The sequence below is a fragment of the Apus apus genome, chromosome 3, assembly GCF_020740795.1.
Source record: "Apus apus isolate bApuApu2 chromosome 3, bApuApu2.pri.cur, whole genome shotgun sequence".
Lineage (NCBI taxonomy): Eukaryota > Metazoa > Chordata > Aves > Apodiformes > Apodidae > Apus > Apus apus.
This window is the reverse complement of record NC_067284.1, coordinates 104,280,289-104,305,372: the sequence shown is the minus strand read 5'-3', so window position 1 is coordinate 104,305,372 and position 25,084 is coordinate 104,280,289. Positions and strand designations below refer to the sequence as shown.

Sequence of the window (25,084 nt, the reverse complement as noted above, 5' to 3'; positions counted from 1 at the left end):
ACTTGCTGAGGGTGCCCTTGATCCCAGCATCTATGTCACTGACACAGATATCCCTTGTGCTCCACCTTTCTCCTCACCTCTCTCCATCATTCCTATAAGATGCAGCCCAGACCCCACAGGGAAAGCATTTCTGCTCCAGATTTTGGGGTACAAACACAAAAGAACTGTAACTGCTGCTTTCCAACCTCCTCTCCTCCGGGCTGGGGAAGGAAAGTGGTGGAGATCATGGGCTGCTCCAGCCTCCCAGTCCCATCACGTGCTGGCGAGCAGCATCTCTGGCCTCTCTCCCACTGCTTTGGGGGGTGGTTGTCATCTGGTTCCCATCAGTGGGGCAGGCTGCAGGCAGCTTTCCTCCATCTGCGGCTGCCCAGGGGAGCCATCCCGCCTTCCCTCAGCCTCCAAGTTAAAGGGCAAGAATTTCCTGCATGCTTTTTATTATTATTATTCTTTTATTTGATGAGACATTTCCGCGCGTGTTGTTTGTTGTTCTTACACGGGGACAAAAGAGGAGGATGGGATGGGGAGGGGGGGATGTGCCAAAGGGTTGGGGCTCACCCAGAGCATCGTTGGCTGGAGCAGCTTCCCCAGCCTTTTCCTTCGGGACAAAGGCAGGACCAGCAAAGCCAAGGTCATCAAAGCCAGGACCAGCAGTGCCAGGGCCGCCAAAACCAAGTTCAGGGTCCCACTCAGGATGGCATTTTCAGTGATGTGTCCTGGGAAAACACAGCTGCTTCCTGCCAGGAGCAAGGCTGGAGTGTGGGCAGGGGTTAAGGAGGGTGGTGGGACGCGGGCAGAGGCACCGGAGCTGCAGGGAAAGCCAAGCCATGACACGGGCAATTATGGAGCTCGTGATTTTTATATGGAAATGGGTGTGTTTCTGAAGGCAGGCTGTTTATCCAGCTGGCCTGAACACCTCCCCTCACCCCCCCAACCAGCACTGCCTTTCCATGGATTTGGGCTCAGCAGATCTGCTTGTGAGGAGGTGCAGCAAGGGGCGATGCTCCCCCAGGCTGCAGGACACCAGGTGCCCGTGTCTGACCCCTGCAAAATGAAGCCATTATAGCCCTACGTTGGGTTTTTTTTAGTCCTAAATTGGGGTTTTTTAGCCCTAAATTGGGGGGTTTTAGCCCCAGATTCAGGGTTTGCTTTCCTTTATTCCTGCTCGGCTGCTGCCCAGTTGTTCAGAGTGTGGGGTCACAGGTGGTTCAGGGATCTCCCTCCTCCCTCTGCTATGGGATGTGCACCCCAGGAGGATCGGGGGGGGGGTTCCCCATCCTCAGCTTGGGGAGTGACAAGGTGGGTCCTATCACCATGCAGCACCCCCAGGAGGGGTCATGAGCCAGGCCAACAAGTAATTTACTGCTTTGTGCCTCAGTTTCCCCAAACTGATGAAGCCCTCCAGGAGCTACAGACATGCAGCATTACCTAAGAGTGGTAAATACCTGATTTGAGCAAGATTCATGCCCCGTGTTTTTTGCTTTATCAGGTGACCGAGGCCCGAAAGGAGAGAAAGGGGACCGAGGCGTTGGCACAGGTAAGGTCTCACTCATGTCACCTCCCCCGTGCTCCAGATACAGTTTCAGTGCTGTTTGAGGGCGGTAGGGGGTGGTGCCTGGGGGGCTTAGGGTGGTGTTTGAGGGGCTCCACCTGCGGGAGAAAAGTAGGGAGAGCAGCAGCTGGTGCTGGGACAAGGCTGCTGAGCTCTGAGCTGGGGTTTTCCTGCCTGGACACGGAGGATCCGGAGCAAAGAGAAGGTGGGAGGAATGTCAGCAGCAGACAAGAACCAAGGATGCTTGAGGAAAGTGGTTGTGCAGTTAAGGCAGAGCAAAGTAGGATGAAGCACCTTGATCTGCAGCCCCAAGATCCCATCCTGAACTGAGGATTCCCAAAGCTGTCTAGGACTTTCTGCTTTCTGTTTCTTCCTGGGAAACAAATAGGATTGCTCACATTTTGCTGGCAACATCACCAACCTGGGATGAAATTCGAGAGGAGTGAGGGGCTGGAAGGACACAGCCCTTCCACACATTGCCCCAAGGCAGAATTGGCCCCAGGAAGCGTTTTTCCAGGGTTTTTCCAGGAGAAGCCCATTGGGATGGAGGCAGCTGGACCACACCATGCTGCCCACTGGGGCTGTGCCACTGCTGTGGGGTTTCCTCTGGGGCCAAGAGCAGAAGGTCCCACCAACCCTCAGAGTTGGCCATCAAGGCAGGTGAGCCAAGAAATTCCTGGGCTCAGGGAAGGAGCCCAGGGTTGGATCCTGCCCACCCTCTGCTGCACCACAGCAGTGCTCCTCCCAGAGACACCTGGAGAAGCTGATGGTTTCCTCCGAGCTTTGGACATCACTCTTGGGAACATCGCTCGTGCCTCCTTGGGGACATCCCTCCTGCCTACTTGGGGTTATCCCTTGTGCCTCACCGAGCACATCTCACTTTGAGAACATCCCTCCTGCCACCTCAGGGACATCCCTCCTTGGGGACACACCTCCTATCTCAGGTACCCATGCAGAGGCTTCAGGTCCCTGTCACCAGCCACCACCACACCCAAACAGGTACCAAGCAGGAACAAGGATGCAGCAGGGTCAGCAGGAACATCAGAGGTGCTGGGGCCTGGGGAGCACCACGATGAGACACCCCAGCACTACAGCATGGACCAAGGACCCAAATCACCTCCAGCCTCCCTTGGTAGGTCAGCACAGCTGGTTCCCATCCCCAAAGTATGAATTATGGGATAAATCCCCATTTAATATCTGGTTTCAAGCTGCAAGTGGGAAGATTGAGATGAGATCTTAGGAAGAAATTCTTTGCTGTGAGGATGGTGAGACCCTGGCCCAGGTTGCCCAGAGCAGCTGTGGCTGCCCCATCCCTGGCAGTGTGGAAGACCAGGTTGGATGGGGCTTGGAGCAACCTGGTCTAGTGGGAGGTGTCCCTGCCCATGGCAGGGGGGGATGGGACTAGATGATGAGCCCACCAGAGGAGGTGCCTCACTAGATCTGCTGTTCACAGAGAAGAACTGGTGGGAGATGTGGTGGTCAGAGGCCGTCTTGGGCTTAGTGAGTATTAAATGGCTAAGATCTCAATCCTTAGTGAGGTAAGGAGGGGTGTTAGCAAAATGTCCACCATGGACTTCTGGAGAGCAGACTTCAGTCTGTTCAGAACATTGGTTGAGAGAGTCCCTTGGGACAAAGTCCTGAAGGATAAAGGGGTCCAGGAAGGCTGGATGCTCTTCAAGAAGGAAATGTCAAAGGCACAGGAGCAGGGTGTCCCCATGCTCTGTAAGACTAAATGGCAGGGTAGATGGCCAGCCTGGCTGAGCAGGGAGCTTTGCTGGGACTCAGGAAAAAAATGGAGAGTCAACCTCCTTTGGAGGAAGGGGGAAGCATTTCAGGATGAGTACAGGGATCTCGTTAGGTCATGCAGAGTTAAAAATTAGGAGGGCAAAAGCCCAGCTGGAGCTCCATCTGGCCACTGTCATAAAGGGCAACAAAAAAGTTTTTACAAGTACATCCACAATAAAAAGAGAATTAGGGAGAATCTCCATCCCTCACTGGATGTGGGGGGGAACATGGCAACCAAGGAGGAGGAAAAGGCTGAGATGCTTAATGCCTTCTTTGACTCTGTCTTCAGTAGTCAGACTGCCTGGTGGAAAAGGAAATGGGGGTGCTGGTTGACAGCCTGATGAACACGAGCCGGCAGGGTGCCCGGGTGGCCAAGAAGGCCGACAGCATCTGGGCTCGTATCAGGAACAGTGAGGCCAGCAGGGGAAGTGACCGTGCCCCTGTACTTGGCCCTGGCAAGTTCTGGGCCCCTCACTGTAAGAGGGACACTGAGGTCCTGGAGCGTGTCCAGAGGAGAGCAGCCAAGCTGGGGAAGGGTCTGGAGAACAAGCCCTGTGAGGAGAGGCTGAGGGAACCGGGGCTGCTTAGTCTGGAGGAGGCTGAGGGGAGAGACCGCGCTGCAGCCCGCAGCGACCCGAAGGGAGGTTGGGGCAAGGAGGGGGTCGGTCTCTTCTCCCAAGTAAATAACAATAGGACCAGAGGAAATGGTCTGAATTTGGGCCCGGGCAGGTTTACACTGGAAATTAGGAATAATTTCTTTGCTAGAAAAGTGGTCAGGTGCTGGAACGGGCAGCCCAGGGAGGTGGTGGAGTCACCATCCCTGCAGGTATTTAAAAACTAGATGAGGCCCTTCAGGACATGCTTTAGTGGCCTTTCTTCTTTTTCTTCTTCCTTTTTTTTTTTTTTAATTTTTGGGGGGTGGGAGTTAACAGTTGGACATGGTGATTTAAGAGGTCTTTTCTAACTTTGACAATTCTGTGATTCTGTGATCTTTAAGGTCCCTTTCTACCCAAACCAGCCTGGGGTTCATTCTGTGATTCATACCCCACTTCTTTCCCCCTGGAAACCTGACATTTGCATCCATATGCCCAAACAAGGACTGGAGCAGGGACAACGGGGAGCCCAGAGATCCAGGGGCAGATGGTCTCCATTATGTGAGGGGAGATGATATCTCAGCCCAGCTGTAAAGAATCAGGTCCTTGTTTTCTCGGCCACCGGGAGTCATTTCTCCTCCTTAGCTTTTCCTTTCTGATTTGGCTGGTTGAGAGAGCTGGGCAGGGGAGCAGGTCGAGGGGTTTGGAAGTAATTTGTACAGCCAAAACAAATGCACATGCACAGGATGCGAAAGAAATGATGCCTTGGCTGTTTATGTGGTATGTTGGAGAGGGAAAGGGCTGGAGAGCTGCTCTGGGATGGACAGGGCCAGGCCACTGCACAGACAGAGAAAATGGCTGGGATGCTCCTGTGTTGCTTTAGAGCTGCAGCCTGGGGAGGACCTGATCCTGGACAAACCTCTCTTTAATATTGTTAGCAGTCATCTGGAGAAGGGGACTGAGAACACCCTCAGCCAGTTTGCATATGGCACCAAGATGGGTGGGAGGGATCCAGAGGGATGTGGACAGGCTGGATCAATGAGTTGAGGTTCTGCAGAGGGACCTGGACAGGTTGGATCCATGGGTTGAGCCTCTGGAGGGGGACAAGGCCAATTGTACAAGGTTCAACAAGTGCTGGGTCCTGTGCTTGGGTCACAGCAGCCCCAGGCAAAGCTCCAGGCTTGGGGAAGAGCAGCTGGAAAGTGCCTGATGGAAAAGGACCTAGGGGTGTTGGTCACCAGTGGCTAAATGTGACCCAGCATGTGTCCAGGTGGCCAAGAAGGCCACCAGCATCCTGGCTTATATCAGCACCAGTGTGGCCAGCAGGACCAGGGCAAGGGATTGTGCCTGGGATCAGTTTTGGATCCCTCACAGTAAGAAGGACATTTTGAGGGTCTGGAGCACAAGTCTGACAAGGAGCAGCTGAGGGAACTGGGCGTGTTCAGCCTGGAGAAAAAGAGGCTGAGGGGAGACCTTCTCACTCTGCAACTCCCTGAAATGAGGTTGGAGCCAGAGGCTGTAGGTCTCTTCTCCCAAATAAAAGGCAATAGGACAAGAGGAAACAGCCTCAAGTTGTGCCAGGGGAGGTTTAGATTGGATATTGGGAACAATTTATTCATGGAAAGGGTTTTCAGGCCCTGGTACAAGCTGCCCAGGACAGTGGTGGAGTCCCTGCCTCTGAAAGGATTTCAAAGCTGTGTAGCTGTGGTGCTGAGGTTTAGTGGTGACCTTGGCAGTGCTGGGTTAACAACTGGACCTGGTGATCTTAAAAAGGTCTTTTCCCACCAAAACACTTATATGATTCTGCCCTTCTGCAGCACATCGAGGTGGACAACCCACTTTGTTCCTAGTGCATCTCCCAACAGCTCCACCTCAGGGCCAGGACTCTAGTGCATCCCCAGCTTCAGCTGCAGCTTTTGCAGAGTCTCCAGGGTTCATGGGTACCAAAACAGACCCAGGCTGAGCTGGACTTGAGCTTTGGGGCCACTGCGGGCAGCTGGCACTGGTTTGGGAGGAGACTTCTGGGGTTCATTATGTTTTATTAGCCCTCTGAGCAATGCTTGTTAGAGGCTAAGTGGAAGGGCTGTGGCCAGGACTCACGTGGGTGAGCTCTGTGGCTTTAGAATCATCAAATCATTTTGGTTGGAAAAGACCTTTTAGATCATCAAGTCCAGCCGTTTATTAGCAGCCCTCACCCTGCTGTCTAATGGGAACATTAATGGGAACATGCCTGGATCCCTGCCCTGAGTGCACATTTCTTCCCCTCCTCGTCCTCTGGCACGCACAGGGCTCTGAGGAGCATCCAGCCAAGAGCTGGGGTGAGGACAAATTTGCAGGAGGAGGAATGAGGATGCTGGGATGAGCAACTGGCTTGGGCTGGAGATACGAAGCTGGTCCTGGACAGGATAAGCAACCAGCTGGAGTTGGATACAGGAGACTGGTCCTGGTCACCTGCCTGCTTTCCTGGCACGGGGGAACACTGGTGGCTCTGGAGGCAGAGCTGGATGTTTTCACAGAGGGGATCATGCCCTCTATGCCCCATTTAGCTATTGCTTTCCCGTAGCCATTGCTGACACAAGGTGACAACACCCAAGGAAGGATCACCTCCCCAGGATGCTCCAGGGTGCAAGAGGGCTGATGGTCCCAAAGCCACAGTTGGGACACCAGCACTGGACCTCGTACAAGCTTGGCTTGGCAGAAGCAGCTTCCCTGGCAGCTCCAGGCAGCATCCACAGCTCCAGTGCACATGTTCTACTCGGAAGAGTTGCTTCATCCATCCCTCAGATGACACCATCCCTGGGGTGAGCCAAGGCAGCTGCTCCATGGCTGGGAGGAGATACCCCACCCCAGATGACAGGGACTGGTTGAAGAAGACAGCCAGCAGCATCCCAAATGAGCCCCACAGCTGAGATGTCCACAGCAAGGCTGTGGCCGGTATCAGCGAGATGGTCCAGGGACAGCATGAGATGTTTCCTGGCTCCTCCATGAATCTTATGCTCTGCCCAGATCCAGGAAAACATGCTCAAGATTTCCAGACCCCTTCTTGGGCCTGACCCTGAGTTGGTCCACTCAGTGCTGAGGCCAAGCAAAGGACTGCATGTTCTGGAGGTCACTGGAGGAGGTGGCCCTGTTCCCTCCAAGAGCAAGCCAGGGAAAACCCAGAGCCTGAAGCATGAAAAAAACAACTTTTGTGCCTCTCCCAGCCAGCCCACGGTGCCAAACCCCCGCGCTTCTCTGTGCAGCAGGTCCCAGACACTGCTCTGGTCTCTACAAGTCCTGTTAACCCTGCACCTCCCAGCCCCGAGAGCCTGGGGCAGGCTGGGACCCTGCTTCACCTACCTCAGCCACCCTCACGGTCACCAGCTTGGTTGGCCAAGGTGCCTGAAGAGACCTCAAATGAACACGTGACATCCCACCACCATGTACTTCAGGCAGATCATCGGATCATAGAAAATGCTGAGTTGAAAGGGACCCATCAGGATCATCGAGTCCAACTCTTGACCCTGTGTAGGGCACCCCAACCCGTATCAGATTTTATGCAGCTGTTGGCAGCTTCTCCTGCACCAGTCACCTCTTGAGGTGCAGAACTTTTGGGTTCATCACTTGAGGAGTTGTTGTGGTCAATGTACCAGCAAAATCACAGTGGATGAGAAGGTTTTGTTCCCTTTTATGTTCTTGGGGTGGTTGTGGTGGTTTTGGTGATGTGGAAGAAGACCACAGCCCCCTGACCCCTTCTCCACTAGGGACCAGCCTTGGGTATAGAGAATGAGCCGGAGTTTTCATGGTCATCAAGGAGGAGACCTTGCTCTGCCTCAAAACACTTCCCGCAGCAAACCCAACCTCATTTATTGTCATGTTTGAGAAGTGGTGTCATGGAGGATGTCCAGTGGGAACATGTGTTTTGATGGGGGGAAAAAAACCACAACCCACCCGGGCTTTGAGAAGATGTTTTTAAATGAAAAAGTCTTTAAATAAAAATCTCTGAGCAGCTGCAAGACAACCTTGTTGGGGGGAGCCCAGCTCCACCCGTGGCTGCTGTCCCAGCCCATGGTGAGTCATGGAATGATCCCAGCTGCCTGATAGGGATTTTCTCTGTTCATCCCCTTTCTCATTCCAAAGAACAGGATTCATGGTGTGTTCCTTTCACTGGGTTTCCTTGGCTGGAGGAGGGAGGAAGAACTGTTGTGGTTTGGTTTTGGTGGTGAGCTTCTCAATCTTTCCCCTATCAGACAAACCATCATCCCTCCATGTTTCTTCCTGGCTGAAAGCTGAAGGTCTTACATGGCAGGAGGGTGGTGATGGTGGGAGGAAGGTTAAGGAGCCACAGAAAAGCAAGTGGGAGTGGAGGGAGCAAAGCCCCAGTAGGGAGGAGGACAAGCCATGTCCCCTCACCTCAGTTTGGCATTTTGGACCAACATGAAGCTCACCTCACCTTCCCCTCAAGCATGAAGGCCAGGTTGGATGGGGCTTGGAGCAACCTGGTCTAGTGGGAGGTGTCCCTGCCCATGGCAGGGGGGGATGGGACTAGATGTTCTTTAAGGTCCCTTCCAACCCAAATCCTTCTAAGAATCCATGAAGTCGTAATCCATCTGGGCAATGTGGACTTGGGCCAGGGTCCTGTCTCCAGGCTGGAAGAGCCTCCCAGTCACTTAAAATTCCCTTTCAAGTTCTTTTTGGAAACTATTTGTGCCCCATTTTTTCTGGCATCTTCCTCATCCGACATGGTTGTTCAGGTCTCTCTTCTCATCTCAAGCCTGAGCTGTCTCAGTTTGGTTTCACCTTGATGGCCTCAGGAGCAGTCCTACCTCAGTCCCTGCCCTTCCTGCAGAACTTCTAGGCTGCAAACAGGTTTCTCATCTTGGTATGACCATGGCAAGGTTCAGCCTACTCCAACAAAGCCTGGGTTTGATGGGACTCCTCCAGCACCATACCCAGTGGTGATGGGATCATAGAATCATAGAATGGTTAAGGTTGGAAAGGACCTTAAAAATCATCAGGATCCAACCTCCCTGCTATGAGCAGGGACACCTCCCACTAGACAAGGCTGCACAAAGCCTCACCCAGCCTGTCCTTAAACACTTCCAGGGAAGGGGCTTCCACAACCTCCCTGGGCAACCTATTCCAGTGCCTTCCTACCCTCATGGCAAAGAATTTCTTCCTGATATCTCACCCACATCTCCCCTCTTTCAGTTTAAAACCGTTACCCCTTGTCCCATCACTGCCCCTCTCGGGTGCAAAGCCCCTCCCCAGCTGGAGCTGCACCACCCAGTGCTTCCTGCAGCCACAGGCACCATGGGGAGGGCACAGGAGGTGGGCAAGGGGCAGCGCTTGGGAGGTGCAACCATCCCTTCTCTGACCTCCCTCTCTCTCCCCCCCCAGCAGCAGCCACCGAGGAGGGGATGATTCGGCTGGTGAACGGCTCGGGCTCCCACGAGGGCCGGCTGGAGGTCTTCTACAACGGGCGCTGGGGCACGGTGTGTGACGACGGCTGGGACAGGAAGGACGGGGACGTGGTGTGCCGGATGCTGGGCTTCCGAGGCGCCGAGGAGGTGTATCGCATGGCCCGCTTCGGCCAAGGTGAGACCTCTGTCCCCACCCCACCCACCACCCACACCTGGGGCCAGCCTGTAAATAAGGCAGAACGCCCCACACACACACACCCTCCCCCAGGAATGGAGGCATCCGGCATGTCCTGCACAAGCAGGACGAGGGACTGGGGTAGCCTGAGGTGCTTCAGTCTGGTTCAAGATGGATTTCATAGAATCATGGAATCCCAGACTGGTTTGGGTTGGAAGGGACCTTAAAGACCATGCAGTTCAAATCCCCTGCCATGGGCAGGGACACCTCCCACTAGACCAGCTTGCTCTAAGCCCCATCCAACCTGGCCTTCAACACTTCCAGGGATGGGGCAGCCACAGCTGCTCTGGGCAACATGGGACAGTGTCTCACCACCCTCACAGCAAAGAATTTCTTCCTCAGATCTCATCTCAATCTCCCCTCTTGCAGCTTGAAACTGTTCTGCCTTGTCCCATCACTCCCTGCCCTTCTCAAAAGTCCCTCCCCAGCTTTCCTGAAGCCCCTTCAGGTCCTGGAAGGTGCTCTAAGGTCTCCCCAGAGCCTTCTCTTCTCCAGGTCGAACAACCCCAACTCTCTCAGCCTGTTTCCAGAGCAGAGCTGCTCCAGCCCTCACATTATCTGTGTGGCCTCCTCTGGACTTGCTCCAGCAGCTCCATGTCCTTTTTGTGTTGGGGACCTCAGCACTGGCCCCAGCACTGCAGGGGGTCTCACCAGAGTGGAGCAGAGGGGGACAATCCCCTCCCTGGCCCTGCTGGTCCCACTGCTGGGGATGCAGCCCAGGACATGGTTGGTTTCAGGACTACCAACAGCCAGTGCCTGCTCATGTTGAGCTTCTCATCACCCAACACCCTGAAGTCCTCCTCAGGGCTGCTCTCCATCCATTCTTTGCCCAGCCTGGATTTGTGCTTGGACACTTGTTTCTTTCAGCGTGGCCAGGCCCCCCAGGTGTCTGCAAATATTTTGGCATTGGCTTTTGGGACTGGGTCCTGCTGGGTCTGGCCCAGGCAGCTCCTTTCCTGCTCCAGCTCCCTTGGCACATGCTGACTCAGCCCTGCAGGACTGGCCCCAGGGTGCTGTGTTTGAATGAACTCTTTGGGTTTTCAGCTGGATGTGACTTTTGAGATCTGTTTGCTTTTTAGAATTAAAGGAAAAATAAAAGCTTTTAAAAACAGAGAGGAAATATCAGGAACACTTCGATGGGTGGAGGGGTGGCCTTTGGCCCCCAAACTGTTGGGTCAAGGTGTTTCTGCCCAGACCAGCTCCCCTTCCTCCTCACTGGCCTTTTAACTCTCTGAGTTGCCTTCCCCCTGCCTGCTCTGGGCTGCCAAGGAGATGATGGATCCCAAAAGCAAATAGCCATGATGACCATCAGCTAGCCATGAGCATGGTGATTGGCCAGACCTTCTCTGTGAGCACAGCTGGACCCCTCCAAGAGGGTCTGGAGCACGAGTGTGATGAGGAGCTGCTGAGGGAACTGGGGGTGTTCAGCCTGGAGAAAAGGAGGCTGAGGGGAGACCTTCTCACTCCCTGAAAGGAGGTTGGAGCCAGGGGGGTTTGGTCTCTTGTCCCAGGGAACAAGTGATGGGACAAGAGGAAATGGCCTCAAGTTGTGCCAGGGGAGGTTTAGATTGGACATTGGAAACAATTTTTTCCTGGAAATGGAGAGTGTAGATGTGGTGCTGTGGTGTCCTTGGCAGTGCTGGGGTAATGGTTGGACCTGAGGATCTAAAAAGACTTCTGCAACCCAGACTATTCTGTGATTCTATGCTGGTTGGCCAGATCTGCTTTGTGAGCACAGCTGGACCCCTCCAAGAGTTGGTGTCCTTCACACTAGCCTTGAGACATCTCAGACCTTGTTTCACCAGCAGTGCCTGTATTGATACCAGGGATTGCTCCAACCCAGGTGCAAGACCTTGCCCTTGACCTTACTGAACTTCAAGAGGTCCACATGGACTCACTATTGAGCCCATCCCTTCCCTCCAGCACATCAACCCATCACTCAGCATGATGTCATCACCAACCTTGCAGAGAGTGCCCTCAATCCCACCACCTAGGTCACTGATAAAGATATTAAATAGTCTCGGTCTTTCTCCTCCTCAATGAGATGTTTATTCAGGTACCCTGTGGCTTGGCTAATCAGCAACACCCACATTATCGATGACTAAACACAGGAAAATTTTCCCAAAACCTCTGTTTTTGCAGCATTTTTGCTGCTGACCTGTTGATCCAGAAGGTTCTTGCCCGAGTCACGGGCAGCTTGAAGCTTCCAAGAAGCAAAACCTTTTCTAATCCTTCCATTTATTTTAATGAAGCACGAAGGATGCCAGAGCTGCTCAGCAGGTCCTTGGTTGTTTTTGCAGGCACGGGGAGGATCTGGATGGACGACGTCTCCTGCAAGGGGACAGAGGAAAGTCTTCTGCACTGCAGCTTCTCCAGCTGGGGCAAGACCAACTGTGGCCATGCCGAGGATGCTGGCGTGAAATGCCTGACACCATGATGAGGGAAGGGGGGGGACACAACCCTGGCTGCAGGAGTCCTAGGGAGCCTCGGCCCACCCCCTGGGATCTCACCTGTGCTTCCTGAAATGGTTTTATTATTGGAGAAATAAATGCTTTTGTATTATTCTCTCCCATGCTGGTGCAACCCTGCTTGGGGAGGATGGGGGAGCCCTGGAGGGAGTTCAAAGAGTGGTGGGGACTCACGGGGGTCCAGGAGGGGGTGTTGTGCACTTGGTGGGGGGGCGGGATGTAAATACAGCCCCCCTGGGTCTGGCTCAGCCCTGGTTGAAGAAGCTCCTGTGGGGGGGATACAGAGCACCCTGGGGTGCTTTAGGACTCCCCAGAGACCCCCCAGGGGATTGGGGACCCCTCCAGTGACCCCACAAGGGCTTCGGGAACCCTGCTGAACGCCAGAGACACACCCACATGGGCTTGGGGGTCCAACAGAGACACTACCCCCCCCAAGGGTATGGGGACCCCCCATGAGACACCTCTAAGGCTTGAGAACCCTGCTGAACCCCGGAGACCCCCCCACATCATAGCCTGGGGATCCCACAGAGTCTGCCCCAAGGGGTTGACAATGCCAGGGAGACCCCCCCCCAAAAAAAAAAAAAAGGACTTGGGACTTGGGGACCCCACTGACCCCCAGAGAGCTCTCCCAAGGGTTCAGGGACCTTGCTGCACACCAGACATCCCTCCTAAGGGCTTGAGGACCCCTTGATGAACACACACATCCCCCCCAGCCCCAAGGGCTTGGGGTCCCCAGACAGACCTCCCCAAAGGCTCAGGAACCCACAAAGGGTTCCCCCTCCCAGGGCTTGAGGACCACAAGGAGACACCCCCCAAGGGTTTCAGGACTCCCCATAGACCTCCTAAGAGGTTGGGAACCCCCTCAGAGATCCTCTCAAAGGCTTGGGACCCCCCCCCCAAAGTCCCCCTAAGACCCTGCTTCCCTCCCCCCTAAGCCTTCAGGACCCCTCCCAGGTGGCCCCCAAGGCCTTCAGGACACCCAACATACCCCAAAAAAAGCACCCGGGGACCCTTGCTCCCCTCCCCCCGTAGGGCCTGGGGACCCCCTGGGGACCCCCTGGGGCCCAGCCCGGCCCCTCCCTCCCTCCGCCTCCCGCGAGGTTTGTCCGCCCGCGGCCGCCGTAGCGCGATTCCCGCCTTCAGGATTCAAACAGCGGCGTCTGGAATCATCCCCCCCCACCTCATCCCGGAGGTAAGACCCGCGGAGCCTCTGACTTTCCTTCCCCCCCCAGACCTGGAGCCCCCCCTCTCAGCCCTGAGGGAGGCCTCGCGCGGCTCCCTCCCTTCCCCGCACCCCCCCAGAGGTGGGACCCCCCTCGGGTCATCCTCATCCCACCCCCCCGAATCCCGACCTCCCCTCCCTCGCCCCTGCGGCTGGAGTAACCCCGCGGGCCTCCCCGCCGACCGGGAACCTTCCCCTTTCCCCGGCAGGGGCTCCCAGCCCCTGCACCCCGGGCCTGGCTCCCTCAGCCCCCCCCGCTCGCTGTGCTGAGGCCTGAGGGGGCAGCGGCAGCTGCTTGGGGGACCTTTCCTGCCCCCCCAGCTCCTCCCCGGGGTGCCCCATCACTTCCCAGTTCCATCAGGACACCTGTCCCAGGCTCTCACTTCAGAGCCACCCCCAGACCCATCCTGGGGTTCATTCCCCCTCCATTAGCCGAATTAGCAGTCGGCAGGTCCTGACGGGGGGGGGTTTCTGTAGTTTATGTCCTTTAATCAACTTCCTTGGTACCTGTGGTGTCTCTGGGAGTGGCAGGGCTGGAGCTCCTGCAGCTCCTCCTCCCCAGTCCCCCCTCCAGCATTCTTGGGGGTGGGAGTGTAATAACGTCTGCCCTCTGCTGTAGAGATCTGGACGGCTTGCAGTGATGGAAGCCTTCAAGTCTCCAAAGAACCTGGTCCCCAGGGAGAAACCTGGTGAGTTGCCTTCAGGCATGAGCCCTAAATATTTCCGGAGGGGCTGGGAAGGAGCTGAAGGCTTTGCCATGTGTCCTTTGCCGTGTGTCCTTTGCCATGTCCTTTGCTCTGGGGGGCAGTGGTTGTGAAACCCTGTTTGCCATCAGCAGGCTGGTGTTTGGCCACCCCATGTAGCAGTGACAGCTTTAGAACACAACCAGAGAACCGTGGTTGGAAAAGACCTTTAAGATCCTCAGGTTCAACTGTTACCCTAGCACTGCCAAGGCCACCACTAAACCATGTCCCTCAGCACCTCATCTACAGGGCTTTGAAATCCCTCCAGGGATGGGGACTCCACCCCTGCCCTGGGCAGCCTGGGCCAGGGCCTGACAGCCCTTTCCAGGAAGAAATTGTTCCCAATATCCAATCTAAACCTCCCCTGGCACAACCTGAGGCCATTTCCTCTTGTTCTATCGCTTGTTCCCTGGGAGAAGAGACCAAGCCCCCTTGCTCCAACCTCCTTTCAGGGATTTGCAGAGAGTGGGAAGGTCTCCCCTCAGCCTCCTTTTCTCCAGGCTGAAAAGCTCCCTCATCTGCTCCTCATCAGACCTGTGCTCCAGACCCTTCCCCAGCTCTGTTGGCCTGACTTGGGAAGTCAAACACCACCACTCTGAACATCCCCCCTTCTTCCCAGATATATTGCTGAGCATGACATCATATGGTCTGTGATGTCCCTTGGGACAGTTGTCCCATCCATGTCCCCTTCCAGCTCCTCATGTGCCCCTTGCTGGCAGAGGTAGAAAAGGGGTTGATGCTCTTCAAGCACAGCTCAGCAGTAACTAAAACCATCCCTGCATTTCCAACACTATTTCTATCAGAAATCCAAACTCCAGCCTCATACAAGCTGCTAAGAAGAAAATTAACTCCCAGCCCAGTTGCTAAACTCAGAGATAAGATAAGGTTTGAGCATAGAACATGGTACAGCATTTCACAGAGAGCTGTCCTGGCTGAGAAACCTCACGAGAGTGGTGGTGACAGCTCTGTGGGACTGGAGTTTGAATTTGATATTGGGGGAAAGGAGCTTTTCTAAAAAAAATCCAAACTCCTGCACATAGCACATGTTGTAGAGTCATAAATTTGTATTTAGAGCATGAAGTGGTGTGTCCAGCTCTGGGGTCCTCAGCACAGGAAGGACATGGAGCTCTTGGAGTGAGCAGAGGAGGCCACGGACGGGATCCAAGGGCTGGAGCAGCTCTGCTCTGGAGACAGGCTGAGAGAGTTGGGGTTGTTCAGCCTGGAGGAGAGAAGGCTCCACGGAGACCTTAGAGCACCTTCCAGTGCCTGAAGGGGCTACAGGAAAGCTGGGGAGGGGCTTCTGACAAGGGCAGGGAGTGATGGGACAAGGCAGAACAGTTTCAAGCTGCAAGAGGGGAGATTGAGATGAGATCTGAGGAAGAAATTCTTTGCTGTGAGGGTGGTGAGACACTGGCCCAGGTTGCCCAGAGCAGCTGTGGCTGCCCCATCCCTGGCAGTGTTGAAGGCCAGGTTGGATGGGGCTTGGAGCAACTTGGTCTGGTGGGAGGTGTCCCTGCCCATGGCAGAGGTTGGGACTAGATAAGGTCCCTTCCAACCAAAACCAGTCTGGGATTCCATGATTCTATGAAGCTCCTGCTGCTTGATCTCCTGCATGGGGTCATGCACGTGGCTGGGTTTTTCTTTTTTCTTTGTAGATGGGGGGCTGGTTTCTGTCACTATTCCAGCCTCTCCCTTCATGCAGAAGCTTGGATATGGCACCGGGGTCAACGTCTACTTGATGAAACGGTACGTGTGGGAGCACGGATGGGAGGCAGGGCTCGGAATTGGGGCTCAGTGCCTTTTTTCCTCAAAAATAATGTCAGGGATGGAAAGGGGTTGAGCTTTGAGGGAATGCTGCTGTCACCGACCTTCCGATGCTGCCTGCAGCTCTTCAGGCCCGGGGCTGAGGAAGGGGTGTGGGATTTCCAGCGGTCCCGTGTGTGTTGGAAGTGCTGGTGCTGGGAAGGAGCCCGCCATTTTGGGATAACAGTATTTTCCTGGCCTGGAATTTGGGCATTTGAGGTCCATCCCTGGCTCTGCTGGGCAAGCTGCTTCCCTCCCCGAGCCTCTGCTCTTCCACCTGAAATTGAGAATTGATGCAAATCTCCTTTTCTAAAGTCTTTGGAGGAACTTGAAATTAATTTAAAAAAAAATAAAATCCAGTGGGGAGTGCTTCATTTGAGTTTAAAAATTCCAGGTATCTGGGCGAAGCATTCCTGTGCACCTCTACAGTGTGTACATCAGCAGCCTGGAGTTTCCTTTAGCATTGCTCTTTATTAGTGCCACACATTAAAGGCAGACACTCTCCAGGGTAGCTCCTTGGTGAGCTTTAGCCACGGCACTGCTCACACACAGTGCGGTTCCCAGACGTGTGGCTGTTCCCATGCAGATCTCCCAGAGGCTTGTCTCGCTCCCCTTGGGCAGTGAAGAAAATTAATTCCAAATGCAACAGCAGCCAGCAAAGCATCTATCAGCAGAGACTGAACGAAGAAGCCAAGATCTTGAAAAACCTCCAGCACCCCAACATCGTGGGTAAGTGTCCGGTTCTGAGGTCCTCAGGACGGAAAAGATGTGGAGCTGTTGGAGTGAGTCCAGAGGAGGCCATGGAGATGATCCCAGAGCTGGAGCAGCTCTGCTCTGGAGACAGGCTGAGAGAGTTGGGGTTGTTCAACCTGGAGAAGAGAAGGCTCTGGGGAGACCTTAGAGCAACTTCCAGTGCCTGAAGGGGCTACAGGAAAGCTGGGGAGGGACTTTTCACAAGGGCAGGGAGTGTTGGGACAAGGGAACAGTTTCAAGCTGCAAGAGGGGAGACTGAGATGAGATCTGAGGAAGAAATTCTTTGCTGTGAGGGTGGTGAGACACTGGCCCAGGTTGCCCAGAGCAGCTGTGGCTGCCCCATCCCTGGCAGTGTTGAAGGCCAGGTTGGATGGGGCTTGGAGCAACCTGGTCTAGTGGGAGGTGTCCCTGCCCATGGCAGGGGTTGGACTAGATGTCCTTTCCCACTCAAACCACTCAGTGAATTCCACAAAGTTAGTCTTGCCCTATGTGATGGGGACATGGAAATGGTGCTGGGCTGCCAGGGCAGCCCTTTTGGTGACAGAAGACACCCCTTGGTGCCTCATGGTCCCTGTTGAGATCAGTGTCAGTCACTGAGAGGTGGCTCTCTGTGTGCCTTAACCCACAGAAGCAGTCACTCCTCAGTGCTGTGGCTGCCCCTGGAGCTGAGAGGTGTCTCACTGATGACTTTGTGCTGTGGAGCAGCTCCAGCACGTGGAGACCCATGGGCTGGTTATGGAGAAACCACCACCCATTCCAGAGCTGCCTTGGTACCACAACTTCACCTAATGACCTCAGGGAAGGGAGAGGTCACCACAACAACGCAGAGGGTGGGCCATACCTTAGTGATACTTGAGATGGTGCAATAAGGCTCCAGGTCCCACCCTAATGACACATCTTTCTGAGGGACAATCAAGACTCTGTTATGCTCTTGGCTCTCAGTGGCAGGAATATTTTGAGCAGCTGCTTTGGTGTTTAATTTCTGCTCTTATCTTGTCGAAAATCTCCTGCCAGTCAGACTGGCAGCTTTGTTTGGCTTTATCTTTTTATTTGTTCTTTAAACTGTCTCAGCTTTGTCACTTGTATGGGGAAACTGCTGGAGGCAAAACACTTTGTGTCCCTAAAATGGCACGTCTGGCTTCTGGCAGGAATCAAACAGCAAAGATAGTTTCAACCTTTCAGAGTGCAAACATTTGTTGGTTTTTTTTTTGCTAAAGGTGCCATAAGTAATTTCCAGGATTAGACTTTTTTTGCTAGGCCATTACGCAAAACTTTTCTAACTCCACCTGGAGAGTATTGTTTATAGACAAGAGTGAAACAGGGAGGAAGAAAGGTTACAGTGTTTGTAATAATCATAATCCATCTATGAACATATGCAATAATTACAGTCTGTCATTGGTAATCACCCTCTGATACTTGCACACTCTTGCTGGAGATTTTCTCAGTCTTGTTTTCAAGATAAAGCACATTTTCATTCTACTGCACAGACTCAGTGGGTAGGGGGTCTTCAAGCAGAGGTGGGTATCTGGACTTCTGGAGGAGGGGTTTCATATTGTAATTAGCAAAATTCACTCCAGGGACACTATCCTGGCTGACCTAAACAGTTCTACATGGTTCCTTGGGCTGAATGCCCAACTTAATTCAAGGGTCCTGTTTCTGGTGTCCAGATGTTCCCCTATCATATTGTTTAGCCTCAAATTACTCTTAAGCAGTCAAGCAATAAATTTGTCAATTACTTATTTAAACCTATCTCATTTTGACTAAATCCTTCAGAACTTTTGACATCACCAGCAGGGGTGTTGTCCCAAAAGTGGGGTCTGTCACCCGGATAAGCTGACCCACAGGCAGGGTTGAGATAATTTGCTTTCATTTCCAGTTCTGTGCAGAAAAGGGAGCAGGGGGGGAATTCCACAAAGCTGGCTCTATTTCCAAAAATGCAAGTGCTACTTTTATACCCACAAATGTGAAAAATAACTTTATCTCTAATTATATTCTATCACTTACGTACATGATTGATTAACTAGTTCCTCACTTCCATTTAAAGTGACAGAGCTTAAAAGAGTAAGGGGCTTTTTCTTAATAGTGGTCCCTCTAGCCTGTGGGTGGATATTGGTATGCTAATAGATCATTAATATGTTAATAGCATGCTAATACTGTGAATCCAGGTGTTTATATTCCATGCTCAAAGCTATAACTGAGATAAGTTGTGGGGAGTATTCCCTTCTATCCCTGTCATCTGTCTTCAGGCCTGTCTCAAGGACAGGCTCTTGATTGCTTGGGATGTGTTTTTCTCTCATTGGGAAGTGGTTGTTTCTTTTCTCTTAATTCTTGCAGTTTCACTCTTACATAAGCTCTATATTTATTCTGCATGTCTCTTTTATTCTGTGTGATTTTTTTCCCCAAATGCTATTTTTTTCCCAAAAAAATTTTACTTAATTAATAACATCACAGGGCACAAAGCTAACCTGGGAATAAACAAGGTGGGTGTCTGTGGGCTCTCCTGGAGGAAGGATCTTCTTTACCTCAACAGGATTTGTGGCTTGTGCCCTTGCAGGTCTCCAGGGACATTCCTGTGCCTTCACCTCACTATGGAAAGCCACCAGCCAGGTCCCCCTGGGATGGGAATTTATTTGGAGTTGATTGGAGCCACCAGGAACTCACCTGGGTTGCAGCCCCAAATGCTCTGGCTCCGTCAGGCTGGCAGGAAGGCAGAAATGCTGGTGCCTGCTTCATATCTCTAACACATCTGTGTTTTTTTGGAAGGTTATCGTGCATTTACAGAAGCCAATGATGGAAGCATGTGCTTGGCCATGGAGTACGGAGGAGAAAAATCCCTCAATGACTTAATTGAAGAAAGAAGAGTCAAGAGGTTGGGCCCATTCCCTGCTGCCACAATTTTCAAAGTCGCCTTGAGCATGGCCAGGGGCCTGAAGGTATGATTAATGTTAAGCCAAAGCTGTGCTGGGTGGAATTGTATAGAAAAAATCAAGGAATCTGGTGTGGGAGAAGGCCAGGCATGGCACAAAGCAGATGCTGGGACTCTTTGTGTAAGGCCTTAGTGTTATTTTCTTTACCGGGGTAAATAGAGTCAGGTGAAAACTGAGCCCTGAAGCTTGAGATTGAAGTAATATAGAATTACAGAATAGAATCAGATCCTTGTTTTGGTTGGAAAAGACCTTTAGGATCATCCAGTCTAACTATTAACCCAGCACTGCCAAGGCCACCACTAAACCATGTCCCTCAGCACCACATCTACACAGCTTTGAAATCCCTCCAGAGATGGGGACTCCACCACTGCCCTGGACAGCCTGAGCCAGGGCCTGACAGCCCTTTCCAGGAAGAAATTGTTCCCAGTGTCCAATCTAAACCTCCCCTGGCAGAACTTGAGGCCACTTCCTCTTGTCCTGTTACTTATTCCCTGGGAGACGAGACCAACACCCATGATATAAAAGGAAATACAGCATGGTTTTTGTCAGGAATGTCCTGCTGCCCTCCCCTGGGGCTACCTGCTGTCCCTGCTTGCTAGCCAGCAGGGAGGCTGTCTGCTGGCTCCTGCATCCTTATTGCTGGGCCGGGCAGCTCCAGGAAGCTGGTCCTGGCAATGGAAGCCGTGAGCCAATGCCCGAGGCTGCCAGCTGGTGCCGCTTTGGTACCTCCTCTGTGGAGCTGCTGCAGCAGCCGCTGCCCTGAGGCTGCGTTTAGGGAAAAAATTGGGCAACAGAGACTCAGTGCTCTGACTAAACCACAGCATGGCTTCTGAGCCCTGCCATGGCTATGCCAGCAAGCAGGGTAAAGCATGTTCTTCCCTGGCTGTGGCAGAGTCCTTTGCTGCCAAGGAGACACAGCTCTGAGCTTGGCCATCAGCTCATGCTCGTGCTTCACCCCTGCTCTCAACAGCACAAGTCTTGTGAGGAGCAGCTGGGGGAACTTGGGTGTTCGTCCTAGAGAAAAAGAGACTGAGAGGAGACCTCCCTGTGCTCTGCAACCTCCTGAAAGGAGGTTGGAGCCAGGGGAGGTCTGTCTCCCAAGGAACAAGCAATGGGACAAGAAGATACAGCCTCAAGTTGTGTCAGGGGAGATTTAGATTGGACACTGGGAACAATTTCCTCCTGGAAAGGACTGTCAGGCCCTGGCACAGGCTTCCCAGGGCAGGGGTGGAGTCCCCATCCCTGGAGGGATTTCAGAGCTGTGTAGCTGTGGTGCTGAGGGACATGGTTTAGTGGTGGCCTTGGCAGTGCTGGGGTAACGGTTGGACTCAATGATCTTAAAGGTCTTTTCCAACCACAACAATTCTGCGGTTCTATGCTTGTTGCTAGGAGCACTTCACTAAAAGGTAACCCTAAGCCTCCAAAACCAGGCTGGGTGGAACAAACTGCCCTATGGTTTGTACAAGCTACAGGTAGGTGTTGACCCATACTCAAGGTTTTAAGGCTAAATAGTTAAATATTAAGAAGTTTGTGCTTTCTTGCCCAAATGCTCCTGCCTCTCCGTAACTGCATCTGTAAGCGGGTATTAACTGCTCCTCTGCCTCTTAGTATCTTCACAACGATAAGAAGCTGCTCCACGGAGATATCAAGTCTTCAAACGTGGTCATTAAAGGTGACTTTGAAGCCATCAAGATCTGTGATGTGGGAGTGTCCCTGCCCCTGGATGAGAACATGACCGGTAGGTCAGGCTGCCAGGAAGGGGACTGGAATGCCAGAGTTTGGCACACTTTACCACCCCGTGTCCTTGGAGGGGAGGACTTGGCTTGCGCTTTGCACCATGCATGGTTGAAGGGGATCTCTGGAAGGTCCAACCTTAATTTTCCAGACCTATGAGGTCTGTCTCGTGCCCTTCCATGCTCATACATTTGCTCCCGTCGGCAGGAATGCCATTTTTACAAGGGGTCCTGGATCAGGCAGTGTTGAGGAGCCACTCTTGCCAGAGTTAAGTAAACGACCCTTTCTTGTAGGGCTGGAAGGAAGCATGAGCCAAACACCAGCATTATAAAGACTTCATGCAAATGAGAAGCAGATGGCTAATGGCGTCGTGGCTTGGCTGTGAACAGCAGGAATGTGTGTTGGGTTAATTGCAAGAATGCTTTTCCTCCACCACTTTACAGGCCCTTGGGCCTGCAACAGCCTCACGAGTTATAAAGCTGCTCTATTACATCTTTTATTAGTAGTTGTTCCCTTTTAGAAGGAGTGGGAGGCAGCGCCCCAGCGTTAATCTCCCAGAGTGTGGTTAAAGCATCAGTTTTGGGGCTGGTTTCAGGGCTCTGCCCTGATTTTTGGCTTTGCCTTCTCACGGTCTCAAGGGGAGACAGTGGGCCCCCACTGACAGAGATGTTGCTGGGTCCCCATCCATGTGGCAGCTGAGGATTAGACCCAACAGTCCGTCAAGTGTTGAAGGGATTTTGGCATTTGCTGCTTATTACAGACCAGGCTTTGAGGATCACCTCTGCAAGAGAAAAGTTTCTTAAACAGCTGAGCTTTGCTGAAAGCTGAAGAATTTGCTAGGGAGAGTGGGGGATAATGTGGTACCCTCCTCTTGGGAGTGGGACCTGTAATTGGGAGAGGGATATAAGGGATGTGTTGCTGGGCCTGGGGAAGAGAAGCTGAAGCCCTGCTGGGTCTGGCAGTGCTGTGGAGCAAGTCACAGGTTACAGGATTTGAGACTACACGGATGTGAAAGAAAAATGGGTTTGGGCCCCCAAAAGATCCTGCTCTGGGGCTTTGGCATGCCTGAGGTAACCGACAGGCTAAACCCCTGCTGTGTGGTGAGCTGTGACCACGTCTCACAGTGTCTGCAAGTCCCAGCAGACACCCAAGCCATGTTTTTTCCTTCCAGTGAGTGATCCAGAGATGTGCTACATTGGCACCGAGCCCTGGAAGCCCAAGGAGGCTCTGCAGGATGATGGTGTCATCACTGACAAGGCAGACATCTTTGCTTTTGGGCTGACTCTCTGGGAAATGATGACCCTCTCTGTGCCCCACCTCAACTTGGGCGACGACTCTGATGACGAAGGTTTGTCTCTGTACCTTGTTGGTAGGCATCTTCTCCTCATCATGCTTTCCTCTCTTAGCAAGATTGATTTTCACAGCATATTTGAGGACCTTCAAAACGCTAGGTCTCCCAGGGCTGCCTCTACACAAAGATCTGGCCACAGTCTGTGGTATCCATCGGAGTTCGTGGAGGTAGCTGGGCTGCTTCCAACTTCGTTTAGCTTTTTAACTCCAAATGAGAAGTTGATGAAGGACTGTCGCTAATCACTGCAACCCAGGGATCTTTGTAAGTGCTCCAGCTGCTCCTCTTTAACAGCTGGAGAGAGCGGTTAGGAATTCAGCTGCTGGTCAGTTAGCCACCAGTGTGATTTGCTAGGTTTGAAAGATGTCCCTGAGCCGGACTGCTGCTCCCCTGAGAGCCCTGCAGCATCCTCTCTGCTCCATCCCACATCTGGGCAGTGTAGGAGCCATCTGACAGGCTGTAGATGTGTGGTGGATGCTGTTTAGGTACCACATGTCCAGAAAAGGCTGAAATGACATCATGCTTAAAGCGGTGCACAAAAATATTTGAGGCAGCTGAGCCTTTTGGACAGGACAGGCTAACCTAGGCCTCCTGTGCCCAGGCCAGGGGTGCTCAGGGCTGTATGTACCTGGGCTGCCAAACACCCACTCACCAATGACCAAGCACAGGGGAAGCACTTTGAATTATTTTGGGCAGCTCCTGCATGCCCAAGTGGTGATTTGTTGTAGAATCACAGAATTGTTTGGGTTGGAAAAGATCTTTAATATTATCAAGTCCAACCATTAACCCAGCACTGCCAAGGCCACCACTAAACTATGCCCCTCTAAGGGACACAGCTCGTTTTGGGGAGTTGCAGAGTGAGGTCTCTCCTAAGCCTCCTTTTCTCCAGGCTCAACACCCCCAGTTCCCTCAGCTGCTCCTCATCACACTTGTGCTCCAGACCCTTCCCTAGCTCCCTTGCCCTTCTCTGGACATGCTCCAGCCCTTCAATGTCCTTCTTGTCATGAGGGGCCCAAAACTGACTCCAGGATTTGAGGTGCAGTCTCACCAGTGGAAGGACATGGAGCTGTTGGAGCGAGTCCAGAGGAGGCCATGGAAGTGACCTGAGGGCTGGAGCAGAGCAAGCTGACAGAGTTGAGGTTGTTCAACCTGGAGAAGAGAAGGCTCCAGGGAAACCTTAGAGCACCTTCCAGTACCTGGAGGGGCTTATAAGAAAGTTGGGGACAGACTTTTTAGCAGGGCCTGTAGCAATAGGACAAGGGGTGATGCTTTTAAACTAAGAGGGGAGATTTAGGATAGATAGAAGGAAGACTTTTTTTATTATGAGGGTGGTGAGACACTGGTCCAGGTTGCTGGAGCAATGCCCCATCCCTGCAAACATTCCAGGTCAGGTTTGATGGGGCTCTGAGCACCCTGATCTAGTTGAAGAAGTCCCTGGTCATTGCAGGGGGTTGGACTAGATGGACTTTAAAGGTCCCTTCTCACTGAAACCATCCTGTGACTCAGTGATGGCTATGGGGCAGCCAGGGAGCCAAGTCCCATGATCCAAGGGAGGCAGGCAACTTCCAAACCCCTTCCCAGCCCCTCTTCTACCATCTTGTCCAGATGAATCCTTTGATGAAGACTGCTTCGATGAAGAGGCTTACTATGCAGCCCTGGGAACTCGTCCAGCCCTCAACATGGAGGAACTGGACCCATCCTACCAGCGCATGATCGACCTCTTCACTGTCTGCACCAGCGAGGAGCCCAAGAAGCGTCCCTCAGCCGCATGCATCGTGGAAGTCTTGGAGACAACTTTGTCCCCAGAGTAAAAGCCCTCAAGCTTCCACAGCCCCACCCTGGAGCTCTGTGTCAGGGGTGTGGGAGCTCAGGGGTTGAAGAGTAAACTTATTCCTTCTAGTAGGTGAAACCTGCTCTGCATACTTAAAAACCAGCGCCTAAACTCATTATGACCTTATCCTATTCCAGGTTTAAGGACACATTGCTCTGTCTTGCTTCTAGAGCTGTCCTCTTCCACCTGCACTTAGGTCCTACATAAGCTCTTGTGCAATCACTGTGCTTTTACTTTTGTCAGGTTAAAGCTGTTTTTAAAACCCTTCCCTGTTGACGTAGCAATAGTTTTTGTGACTGAGATGGTTAAAATAAATATTTTTTTTCTTAGTCTTGGTTTCTTTTCCTGAGGTGTGTGTTTGTGTCCCTGCCAGGTCTGAGCAAGCTCTTGTGTAAAGTATTTGTGTTCCCAGGTAACAGGAGAACATCACCAAGAGAGAGCAGCTGCAAGTTCAGGAAAAGGCTTCCTGACACAACAGGTTGTTACCATGGTAAAAGAGGGTCAAGTGAAAAAAAAAAACAAAACACAAAACCAGTAACAGTCTCTTGAGGATTTTTAAAAAAGAAAATCTTGCTGGTTGGGGAAATTCCTGCCCCAGTTGCAACACACACTTATTTTAACCACTGCTGCCTTCTCCTCTGAACTCCTCAAATTCGGAGAGCGTTGGAAGTGTTCCCACATCTCTTTTGTG

At 52.7% G+C, this 25,084-nt stretch overlaps 2 protein-coding genes and 1 long non-coding RNA gene across 4 annotated transcripts in view; 2 read left to right on the top strand and 1 right to left on the bottom strand.

Annotated features, from left to right (window-relative positions):
- The window catches only part of SCARA5 (scavenger receptor class A member 5), a 37,284-nt gene extending 25,151 nt beyond the window's left edge, over positions 1-12,133 (top strand). The window contains exons 7-9 of one of the 2 annotated variants that reach the window (XM_051615848.1): positions 1,487-1,534; positions 9,310-9,504; positions 11,865-12,133. In XM_051615848.1, the coding sequence (XP_051471808.1) occupies positions 1,487-1,534; positions 9,310-9,504; positions 11,865-12,001 (380 nt within the window). In that variant the 3' untranslated portion in view covers positions 12,002-12,133. Of the gene's footprint in view, positions 1-1,486; positions 1,535-9,306; positions 9,505-11,864 lie in introns of both variants that reach the window. The other variant, XM_051615847.1, reaches the window with a different exon arrangement.
- On the bottom strand, positions 11,591-13,878 carry LOC127383266 (uncharacterized). Its single transcript, XR_007889149.1, has 2 exons — positions 13,762-13,878; positions 11,591-11,895 (listed from the first exon to the last, which is right to left on the bottom strand). It is a non-coding gene; the product is annotated as an uncharacterized LOC127383266 (long non-coding RNA).
- Positions 13,213-24,722, top strand: PBK (PDZ binding kinase). Its single transcript, XM_051615860.1, has 8 exons — positions 13,213-13,224; positions 13,874-13,943; positions 15,653-15,743; positions 16,387-16,529; positions 19,317-19,486; positions 21,089-21,218; positions 22,386-22,562; positions 24,168-24,722. Exons 2-8 carry the CDS (start codon positions 13,895-13,897, stop codon positions 24,371-24,373), a joined length of 966 nt encoding a protein of 321 aa, XP_051471820.1. The 5' UTR covers positions 13,213-13,224; positions 13,874-13,894; the 3' UTR covers positions 24,374-24,722.
- The last annotated feature ends 362 nt before the right edge of the window (positions 24,723-25,084 follow it).